We start from the raw sequence: 12120 nt of genomic DNA, 5'->3' as shown, positions 1-12120 counted from the left end.
TTTAAATGGTTTATTAGGACTGCTGAATGACTAGAAACCATAGTTTAAACAGTTTATTAGGACTGCTGAATGACTAGAAACCATAGTTTAAACAGTTTATTAGGACTGCTGAATGACTAGAAACCATAGTTTAAACAGTTTATTAGGACTGCTGAATGACTAGAAACCATAGTTTAAGCAGTGTTTATTATGACTACCAGGTGACTATTAGATAGTATAAACAGTGTTTATTATGACTACCAGGTGACTATAAGATAGTATAAACAGTGTTTATTATGACTACTACTAAGTTGTTCAAATACAGTCTAAATGAGTATTTATAATGGCAACTACAAGATGACTAGGAATTCCTTTAACCTGTTTATTCTGAATATTTTTAGGTGACTTGAAGTTAGTTCAAAGAGTATTTTCATGACAGTTACTGGGTGACTAGAAATTATTTTAAACGTTGTGTTTTACAATGTTTATGGAGTAAAATATACACTTAAATTATAACATTTTCTTTGTTTTTATGTAATACTTAACTGTCAGAGCTAAAGATACTCCTTGCTTAAATCTGTAACATTCAGAGTTACACCTTTACCCGTATCTTAGTATTTGACAAGTGTATCGACAACTTACAGTAACTTGTTTTTCCATACTTTAGTTCTGGATGCTAAGTAAAGAAGGGGAAATTCGACGAGATGAAGCATGTCTAGATTTTGCTGGACAAGATGTGATACTTTATCCATGTCATGGATCACAAGGAAATCAGTTGTGGATCTATGATCCTAATGTAAGTAACTCAAAATAATAATACAGTGTCGTATGTCAAAACATGTACACAATAAATACCCTTACAGTAGTGTGCAAATTAATTCAAATACCCTTCACTCCTGCAGTTTTGAATAGTTGTGTCTATAACCATTGTAATTTAAAATGCTGGAAAAGCATCAGAGTAGGCAAGTTATGAATTTTCTCACTTATCCATTAATGCAGTGTTTTCCAAACTTTAAATAGCAGTGCCTCACTAAATCAGCAAAGCTTCCTTTGCACCTTCCCAACTCAGTAAAGCTTCTATTGCACCCCCTCCCCCACATTAAAATAATATTCACAGGTGATAAGTGTAAAATCAATATTTTCTTTATATGTTTTTAATAATGTTTTTTTAAAATGGTTGTAATGAGTGAGTAAATGCAAGAGCAAACAAGAGGGAATCCTCAATAGCCACAACTGTAATTAGATCTCAAATCAGTCAAGAGATGGAGCTGTGAGCGAAAAGTTTGTACTTGAAAAACAAAATCTCGGAGCCATTCTATGAGCTGCTGTGCCATGGCTAAAAAAAAAGTTTGAGAGAACAGTGATAGTTTTATTAGGTTATTGTCGTCTACAACTCTTGTTTCTTTGTCATTATTTTTGTGCTCTTCCATCAAAAGTCTGCACCCACCCAGGGAGGATATGCTCTACAGTTTGGTAAACACTGCATTAATGTAACAATGTATGTACTAGATTTTTTAAAAGTTGTTAAATATATCTTGTTTGATTGCAAGGTAGTACCTCTTGTCGGTCATTGCCCATAGTTTGCTCTCCAGTCACCACTAAGCTCATGCTTGTACCTCCTGTTAGTCATTGCCCATAGTTTGCTCTCCAGTCACCACTAAGATCATGCTTGTACCTCCTGTCAGTCATTGCCCATAGTTTGCTCTCCAGTCACCACTAGATCATGCTTGTACCTCCTGTTAGTCATTGCCCATAGTTTGCTCTCCAGTCACCACTAAGATCATGCTTGTTCCTCCTGTCAGTCATTGCCCATAGTTTGCTCTCCAGTCACCACTCAGATCATGCTTGTACCTCCTGTCGGTCATTGCCCATAGTTTGCTCTCCAGTCACCACTTGCATATAGTTTCCATTCATCACTAAAATCATACTTTAATGTTTGCTTCTGGAATAAGAAGTTTTGCATTGGTTATTGGTTGAAATGTGACAGATTTTTTTTATCTTTTCATGTGGTACAGTTGAAGATAATTGAACCTCAACCATTGTCAAGAGAATCAGTCGATTGGGACTGATTACTATTTTACTTTATAAGCCTGTTCAGACGTCTTTTTCTTCTGTCATTGAACGCTGGTTTACAACCACTGTTTTTCATTGTGGTATTCTTATTCTCTTTCATTTGTCGCTGTTGATAGATTGGTCACAATTGATTAAAGAAAAGGTTTAGTAACAAAGTTCCTGAAGAGCATCCATTAATACACATATTTGAAAATCAGATGGATAATTTCCCTTAACCTTGTCCTACAATCTAACATTTATATGACTACATGCATATCTCCATATTTAAAAACATAATCACTTAACACATGATCACTTTCTTATTCATGTCCATTTTAAAAGATCATGTGACACAACACATGATCAGTTTCATGTTCATCTCTGTATTTAAAAGATTGTGACACAACACACGATCAGTTTCATGTTCATCCATATTTAAATTATCATGTGACACAACACATGATCAGCTTCATGTTCATCTCTGTATTTAAAAGATCAGTTCTCTCTTACTTCATGGAAGGCTTCACAAGTGTGGGATAAGTGATTTTTGTAGAATGACCTGTCAGTGTATAACAGCACTGATTGGTGGATTCTGATATCGTAGTTTATGTCTTTGAAACTACTGATTGGTGTATTCTGATATTGTAGTTTATGTCTTTGAGAACTACTGATTGGTGTATTCTAATATTGTACTTTATATACTGACATTGTTTTTTTTGTTTGTTTTTTACTCTACAGAATCACAGCATCCAACATGGCAGCAGTCGGAAGTGTCTGGAGATGGCACTGAACAAACAGAACGTACTTGTAAAAGACTGTACAGGAAGTCCTCGTCAACAGTGGAAGTTCCAAAATTATCACCCGTCCAAAGCAACAAAAACTTTAGTCCAGCAAGTTTAGAAGAAATTATTGATGTCATGGTTGACTAATTTGGTCACTAAGTTCTAAAAGGATGAGTGAATTGAGAATAGAGTTTGTAAAATGCAAACTTGATGTCAATGTGATGTGTTACATTAAATTCCATTGCTCAGGTTTAGGCCAGGTGATATGTGTTGACTTATTAGCAATAAAAGTGCCCTTCTGATCTCAGTTTGGATATTCAAGTGTTCTATCAAGCAACTCGGGATATGACCCTCTATTAAATAAACACCAGTAAGGGTAGAAGGACAACTTGCGTGTATTATTTCACCATAAACATTCCAAATTTTTAAGGAAAAGCGTGTATCTGTAGAAAAAAAAAATGGGTGCCTTAATATATGTTAGTGTGTTCAGGGACCTTGTTGCTAGTCTAGTAACATTCCACCATCATAACTTTTCACAAAAACTAATCAAAAGCAATAAGATGTCAAGACTGTGTTATATATGAGCAAGGGATAACTGTTGTGGCTCTGCCTTGAGGAGATTTGTATAAGATTTGTGTTGGTTTTTGGAGAGTTAACATGATTTTCTTTCAAATTTGTTAATCATTTATTTTCATGCTTTTTATTGATTTGTGGTTCATCCCTAATATTCACTGTTAAACCAGCTGGTGAATTTTGTAAGTTTGATGATACTCGTGTCTTTGTTTTGTTTCACTGCTGTTCCATAGACCACTTACATAGAATCATCGAGAAGTAGACCAGTATTTTAATGTTGCGTGTAAGAAGAGTTAGCAGTTAGAAGATTTGTTAAAATAGACAATCTGCAATGGAACTTAATGATTAGTTAAAGTTTTGATTCACTTCTTTTAATTATCAAGAAGAACCTCCACAATAGTGGGTCTCAATGTTTTCTCATTACCAAGTTACAAAACAGGTTGTGCTGTAGACTTTTAGCTTTGATGTTGTTTTTATTTATTTATCTATCTATCTTTATACTAATTTTAACAAACATTGTATGTATAAATAATTCTTCATCCAACAAGACTGTTTTTTTTTTTAACATTACTTTTATATTTTTAAATTGTCTGTATTTTTACTTCTCAAGTTAGCATTCCATGTTCTAAAAGTGGTTATGACATTTACCTCTCAGTTCAGTGTTACCTTTGAACCTACTTACTTCACAGCTTAACTGATAGAAGTATGTAAGTTAAGTACTGACAATAAGATTTCAGTAGAAAAATTCAAAAATCTTATCTTGAAAATATCATACTTTGGTATTTATAAAAACTGAGATCGGGTAAGTTAAAAAAAGTTTTATTATTGTAATTTCTTTTTTTTTACAAGTTGAAGTTTAGCAGCTGCTTGTCACAAAAGGAATGTTGTTTTATTTGACATTATGTTTGGGAAAATGTATTTATTTTTGACATACAAGGCCACGTAAAGTTTACCTTGAGAGGATAATACTCATGAGATATTTGACACAACAATCCTAGTGACCTGTAATAAGCTGAAACACTGCTGTGATGATGAATGAAATTAATAAGAACCTTTGTTTACAGTGTCATTTTTCTAATTCTGAGGTGATGTTTTGGACTCCACACATTTTATTAATAGATATTAATTAGTAGAGCTGGACAGTTAACTCAGTTAATCAACACAATCAATTACGTATGAGAATTTATTACACAGATTAGTATCACATAAAGTAAAAAATTAATTGAAGTTACAATTAGATTTATTAATGTCAGGTAAGCAATTAACTAATCAAGATTAGTGTTTCTGATAATTACAGTTTTCAATTATTTCAACTGTTTAGTTAGTTAATTGAAATATTGCCATTATGATTTCTCATAATTAATTTTGGTTAATTATTTAACTTATTTTATGTCATGACTTATGAAAATATCAGCTAAATGATGTTAGGTTTTCCAGTTGTCAATAATTTTTTTATTATCCCAACTATCCAAGTCTCACGTTATAATATTTAATTATTTAAATGTAATTGGTTAATGAATCTGAAAATTAATTGATTATCAAATTCCACTAATCATCCAGTTCTACTGATGAGCTAGTAATCGTTACTGTCTAATTTTTGTATATGTTAATTTTTATGAAAACTTGAAGTAGATATAACACTAAGATTTTAATGTTGTTTGTAAAGACCAGCTAGCATACTCTCAAAAATTTGAAAAAAAAGTTGGACTTAAAATCAGAAGTAAAGAAAAAAAATGGCAGAACAGCATCACAGGCTCCTAACTACTAGATACAATTCTTTAAGAGATCATAATAACAACCAATAATGAAAAAAAAAAAAACCTAAAGTGAATTACTTAAACATGTTTCTTTCTTGAACTTGTACATCCATTGCTGGCATTATAATTAACTCTAGTGTTACAAATAATTATGCTTGACTAATTAAGTTTTTTATTCTATTTGTTTTTTGTAAATGTTTTTATCTGTATATTTGTCATGCACTTGTTGTCTGTGTGAACCATAAGTTTTAATTTTTTTTACTAAAACCGTAAGTAAAAACAACATGTTCTGATAAAGAATTTAATGAAATGCACAACACTAATTCTTAGTTCAACCTAAAAAAAACTGTTAGTTGCAAGAATATTTCAATGAACTTTTAAGAGGTCAAGGTTACTACAGGAAAATATCTGAACTCATGTTATATTGTTGACTACTACAGCGGCTGTAAATAATCACAGATGAACACAACTTAAACATTTCAATTTGAGCATTCTACAGTAATCAGTAAATTTCTGATTTTAGTTGTGAATTATACTGAAATACCGGATTTTTTGTTGTTGTTGTTGTTTTCTTCCAGGTTGTGATAATTTTATTAAAAAAAAAAAGGTTCTAAGACTTAATTTCTGCATTTCATGAAACATTTTCACTGACTTCAGGGAAAAGCTGATACAAAAGTTCTGGATTTACATGGTGTCAGTGTTGCATTATATATATATATATATACTTGTATGAGCTAGTCCTGGAGAGATGTGATAATTAAATAAACAGAAATAGAGGTAGGAGTGAAGTTGGTAAATCAGTAAGAACACGTCCTTTCGACAAACTATGTTTATCTTGGTGGTCTCAACAACACAGTAAAATAGTTCTGATATCAGTATTTAATAGCTTAAATTTTATTACACTGGGTTGTTGTTTGGTTGGTATGGTATTTAAATTGTTCAACAGGAGAATACAAGTTTTGTGTAAGAACCCCCTTTTCAAGTTGGGATTATGAAATCTAATTTGGAAGGATATTTGTGTTCTTTATTTTAGTACAGGTTCGTGTTGTATGGAATATTGTGCCTTACTACTGAATAAAACCAACGTTTAGCATTATTTGTGTTGGTGGAGAGAATATTCTGTTTTTTTAGGTAGTCGAACTACGAAACGTTAAGATATTTATTAAATATTTCAAAGAACTTTTGTTGAATCCTGTATTATGATCTTGCACTATGTAAGGTATTAACGTTAAATCTTGTACATGAAAAAACAAACAGGAAAATGATCTTGCTTTGAAATATTACATTAACTTGTGTTAGGAAATTACTGTGAAGGACAATTTTAGGAGTTAAAATTATTATAAAAATTTTAGAAAGATACCTTATTGACTCTGAGAAGAAAGGCTATGCTACCATAAGAATAAAAACAGTAGTACTTATATCTGTGAAAGTGTACCTATAGAATATACTATATATTGTTTGTAGTTAAGCAAAAAGCTACACAATGGGCTATCTGTGCTGTGCCCACCATGAGTATCGAAACCCAGTTTTTAGCATTATAAGTCTGCAGACATACCACTGAGTCACTGGGGCTAGACTATCTAAAAACATTAATTGAGTATGCACCAAAATAAACGTAAAACGAGTTATAAGGAAGATAATGATCCCATTATTATTTTTTTATATACACTTAAAAACACTAAAGTATAAACTTTGTTAGTATTTTTTTTTATTTTTCATAACCTTCTGAATAGTATTTTCTTTGCCTTAGTGTTTAATTCACAGTTGATTTAGGTAGCTTGCATATTATTGTCAGGTTTTATATGTGTAGGTGTGTGGGCAGGATTCTTTACAGTAGGTGTCTGTGACTTGTTGGTGATAAATTTCAACAATATATGGACAGCACACAATCCACTTGTTGTAAAGTAATATTATCTTAACAAATCAAACGTATGTACAAAGATTCATTACACTATTGGTTATCACAGTTGTATCCAGAGCTTTAAATAACTGTCTCTTTTTCATCAAATCCACATAGGCAGGTTCAATTACTTTAGAACACCCTTTGACATGACAAATTATTCTCCTCTACTCTGTTATTACAATACAAGCTGTGAAACTCACTTTAAAAACTGCCCATTATGGCTAAACTTGCACGTAGTCTAATTTCACTTTGTCACTTTTTACTTACTTGTTTGGACGCATATTTATATTTATCTCAACTAATGCCTAGATCTTTCTACAAACTACGAGACGTTATGATGTAACATTACTGACTTAAAGCAAAAGGAAAAATTCAGTAGGTTCCAATACTGAACTACACAACAAATGATTCATAAACATTTACCTAAGCAAATCATTTATTGCTTTTAAAAATATGAAATGTAACACTTGCACATTATAGCTATCTAGATCACAACTCTTGTATTAAACTTAAATGAAACAGTCGTGTTTATCAAAGAATTATACCTAGGAATGCTGTTTTAATTTACTCTTAAGCTATCTCATATTGAGCTTCTCTTACTTAATATAAGGCATATGTTTCGAAACATTATAGTGTTGCATGTTAAATCATAATCGGTACCTTTGTGTAACCAAAGTAATACATCCGTACTGTATACAGACTTTATATTATCAAAATACTTTTTTTAGAATGTTCTACATATAAAAAAAATTTTAAATACATGCATGTTGTTTTTGAGATTACATAGTTCACAATTTTCTGATCTACTTCATGAATAACTTCTTCACATAAATCTGTTTTTTAGAAATATTAAACTGTATTATCTCGATAAGCTTAACAGATAGTTTAAAATTTTTTGGAAAATTTTCCTTGTTGTTATGCAAGAGTGGAGAAGAACAGCAAAGATATTACAACATTATTATAATGGACCATGAAACTAATGAACAAGCTGTTGTTTAAAACATTACTCAGTTTGTGTGTATGTTTCTTTTTTTTGGAAAGGATGCTGAAGTTTCTTTTCACAAATTAAATTGTATTAAATTATTGGCCCTCAGTACAAACTGGTTGCCAAAGATAGGATGTATTGCTACCATGTCATACAGTTTCCATATGTATTCTCAGTACAAACTGGTTGCCAAAGATAGGATGTATTGCTACCATGTCATACAGTTTCCATATGTATTCTCAGTACAAACTGGTTGCCAAAGATAGGATGTATTGCTACCATGAATACATATGGAAACTGTATGACATGGTAGCAATACATCCTATCTTCGACAACCAGTTTGTACTGAGAATACATATGGAAACTGTATGACATGGTAGCAATATATCCTATCTTCGACAACCAGTTTGTACTGAGAATACATATGGAAACTGTACGATATCTTCGACAACCAGTTTGTACTGAAGGATGTATTGCTACCATGCCATACAGTTTTCATATGTATTCTCAGTACAAACTGGTTGTCGAAGATAGGATGTATTGCTACCATGTCATACAGTTTCATATGTATTCTCAGTACAAACTGGTTGTCGAAGATAGGATGTATTGCTACCATGCCATACAGTTTTCATATGTATTCTCAGTACAAACTGGTTGTCGAAGATAGGATGTATTGCTACCATGTCGTACAGTTTCCATATGTATTCTCAGTACAAACTGGTTGCCAAAGATAGGATGTATTGCTACCATGTCATACAGTTTCCATATGTATTCTCAGTACAAACTGGTTGCCAAAGATAGGATGTATTGCTACCATGTCGTACAGTTTCCATATGTATTCTCAGTACAAACTGATTGTCGAAGACAGGATGTATTGCTACCATGTCGTACAGTTTCATATGTATTCTCAGTACAAACTGGTTGTCGAAGACAGGATGTATCACTACCATACCATACAGTTTCCATATGTATCCTCAGTACAAACTTGTTTGTGAAAGTCGAGATGTATCACTACCATACCATACACTTTTCATATGTATTCTCAGTACCAGCTGGTTGTCAAAGGCAGGATGTATTGTTTTCATACTATACTACCTGATATTATCTAGTTTAGCTAGTGAAACTTGCTACTTTCTGATGCTATCTAGTTTAGCTAGATTCACTGCTTCTGGATACCATCTGTCTAATGCTTATGAGGGCACTTAAGGTTACCACATGAGTGTGTATTACTGGACACTTTCATCCTGTGTAAGGCTTATGAGGGCATCTAAGGTTACCACATGAGTGTGTATTACTGGACACTTTCATCCTGTGTAAGGCTTATGAGGGCACCTAAGGTTACCACAGGAGGGGTATTACTGGACACTTTCATCCTGTGTAAGGCTTATGAGGGCATCTAAGGTTACCACATGAGTGTGTATTACTGGACACTTTCATCCTGTGTAAGGCTTATGAGGACACATAAGGGTACCACAGGAGTGTGTATTACTGGACACTTTCATCCTGTGTAAGGCTTATGAGGGCACCTAAGGTTACCACAGGAGCGTGTATTACTGGACACTTTCATCCTGTGTAAGGCTTATGAGGGCACCTAAGGTTACCACATGAGTGTGTATTACTGGACACTTTCATCCTGTGTAAGGCTTATGAGGGCACCTAAGGTTACCACCAGACTGTGTATCACTGGACACTTTCATCCTGTGTAAGGCTTATGATGGCATCTAAGGTTACCACCAGACTGTGTATCACTGGACACTTTCATCCTGTCTAAGGCTTATCAGGGCACCTAAAGTGTTACCACAAGAGTATGTATCACTGTTTGAGTGGAATGTTTCAAGCTTTGTCAAAGTACACCTTACGGTAATATCTGGAATACATTATTTGAGAAACATATGACCATCACATCTATTCAAGACTAGAGTTTTTATTATGTATACGAACATTTCGAAAAATAAAATATGCAAATACTGAAACTACATTATCATCAAGTAATAAGTTACTCGTCTGTTATCGACATTTCCTAATCACTCATTAACGGCTTCTGCTTTACTCGAAGCATGTCTGTATAAATCAGTTCTTCTTCAGCCATTTTCACGCACGTGTCATTATCTTCTCTCGCTTTCAGTTTCGTTACTTTTGAGTTTCTATAAACGGGTTTTTTACCATTTTTGATATTAATAACTAAGTTTTCACCTTGAACGCAAAAGTTAAACCACAGTTCTCTTCTTTTTCGGAGTTCTCTCACTTCAGCAGCAAGTTTTTGTTCTCCGAAATTCTGAATTTTTTCGGCAAGTTTATCCTTGAAGAAACTATATAGGACGTAATCAGCATAATTAACCTTTTCAAGCTGCAGACGAAGTCTTGAATCGATTGGCTTAACAAATTTCTTGTCTCGGGTGTTCAGTTTAAAAACAGTCACGTCATCAGTTTCCCAACATAAAAGATTCTTTAGAAGAACCAATGATTCATCCATCTGTTCAGCGATCATCACTAGATTAAACCTACTGTTTATCTCTTTGGCGAATTCCATTAAAACCGTTACGTTTTCGAAATCTTTCTCGTCCATACCTAAGTCAAATGACATCTGGTTTATTCCTATTCTGCCGGTAAACCGCTTGTTTATGTCCCGCTTTGTTTTATTAACACCAAAGTTGGATACAGGTGTTCCGTAGAAATATTCTAACGTGTAATAAGAATAAAGCGACTCAAATAATTCCGCTGGATCTCTCAGGATTGTAATAAAAATGGCGTCTTCTGGCACCACACGTTTTAATTCGGAGTAGTTAAACCTAGTGTGGTGTGCGATGATATTATAACGAGTGTTAACAGCGGAGGGCTTAAGTTTGAGGGCCATATTATGATGAAAAGGGTGAGGGTGGCCCAAGTAATTTCCTGTTTTGGGCAGAACAAACAGTAAGTCGTGACGATCTCCAAACCGCATGATGATGTTTTGTATACTTGAACTGGCGGCCTTGTGGGTTTTGAGAAACACGATATCAGTTTTCTTTGTGCATTTTGGTAGGTGGTATTCAGGAATGTTGTTTTTGAAAATCCTGAAATAAGATAGATTTAAAAATATTAAGAAACTAATACATTCAGAATTTTTAAGGCATATTGTCATGTGATAAGTGGGCCATGTGTATTTTCAGTCCGAAATAAAACCATTTAAACTCTCCTAGCACAGTTCTGAGGTTTTGGAAGATTGTTTGAAGAATATCTAGCCCCTGTACCCCAGTGGGTCAGTGGAAGGCCGCAGGCTTACGACTCTTAAAAACTGGGTTTCGATACCCGTGGTGGGAAGAGCACAGTTAGCCCATTATGTAGCTTTGTAACCAAGAACAATCAAACCCATTAACTTTAGGCTATGTCTTCAATATTTTGAATTATTCTTTCTCTAAACCAGACTTTCCCAAAGTATTGTTCGCGACCCCAGTAGGGTCGCAGAACGTATGAATTGAGGTAGCCAGCACTCCAGAAAATATTATATTTTTCTAAATGTACAGAAAAAAATTAACAATGTTTTATATTGTATACCATTTCGACTAATAAGAGTAACATAACTACAATAATGACAATTTTTATGAAGCTTTTTGCCATGTTTCTGCGAATTGGGGGTTTTCTTGTTAGTGCAACATAAGAGAAACGAGCGTAATCAGAACAATGAATACGACAAAGAAGTCTACCTCTAAACTTGGGGAAACTCTCCGGTAGCTCTATGATAATTCTGAAGGCTTTTCATGCTAAAAAGTTTCAATACCCGCGCTGGGAAGAACACAGACAACCCATGGTGTAGCTTGGCGCTTAACAACAAATAAACAAACGTTTGGGGAGCCTATGCTAAGACAAGCGGTTAGCTCACGATAAAAATGTCGAGTCAAAGTACTACTTTAGCCGGCGTAATAGAATTTATGTAATTTAATAATCCAACGTGTTACATTCCATTTTATTAATGAAAAGTTTGATAATGCAAGCTTGTTCTTCAGTAATTCCTGTACGCTAAATCCGAAAATCTATCACGCACAGATTTTTCATAAAACGTCATAACGCAACACATAAAAGAAAGACCACAACACGTAACTTTGAGACTAA

The 12120-nt window shown here is 33.6% G+C and overlaps 1 protein-coding gene and 1 pseudogene across 3 annotated transcripts in view; one reads left to right on the top strand and one right to left on the bottom strand.

The window, feature by feature from the left end:
• LOC106471248 overlaps nucleotides 1–4574 on the top strand; it is a 43069-nt pseudogene extending 38495 nt beyond the window's left edge.
• Nucleotides 4575–9989: 5415 nt separating this feature from the next.
• Nucleotides 9990–12120, bottom strand: part of LOC106471247 (galactose-3-O-sulfotransferase 4-like) — a 13232-nt gene continuing 11101 nt past the window's right edge. For all 3 annotated transcript variants that reach the window (XM_022399863.1, XM_022399864.1, XM_013931838.2), the window contains one exon: nucleotides 9990–11084. In XM_022399863.1, coding sequence (XP_022255571.1) covers nucleotides 10052–11084 — 1033 coding nt within the window. In that variant the 3' untranslated portion in view covers nucleotides 9990–10051. The remainder of the gene's footprint in view (nucleotides 11085–12120) is intronic.

The sequence above is a fragment of the Limulus polyphemus genome, unplaced genomic scaffold (assembly GCF_000517525.1).
Source record: "Limulus polyphemus unplaced genomic scaffold, Limulus_polyphemus-2.1.2 Scaffold4492, whole genome shotgun sequence".
In the NCBI taxonomy this organism is placed as follows: Eukaryota; Metazoa; Arthropoda; class Merostomata; order Xiphosura; family Limulidae; genus Limulus; species Limulus polyphemus.
The sequence above is the reverse complement of the archived record's forward strand: the minus strand, read 5'-3'. Positions and strand labels throughout refer to the sequence as shown.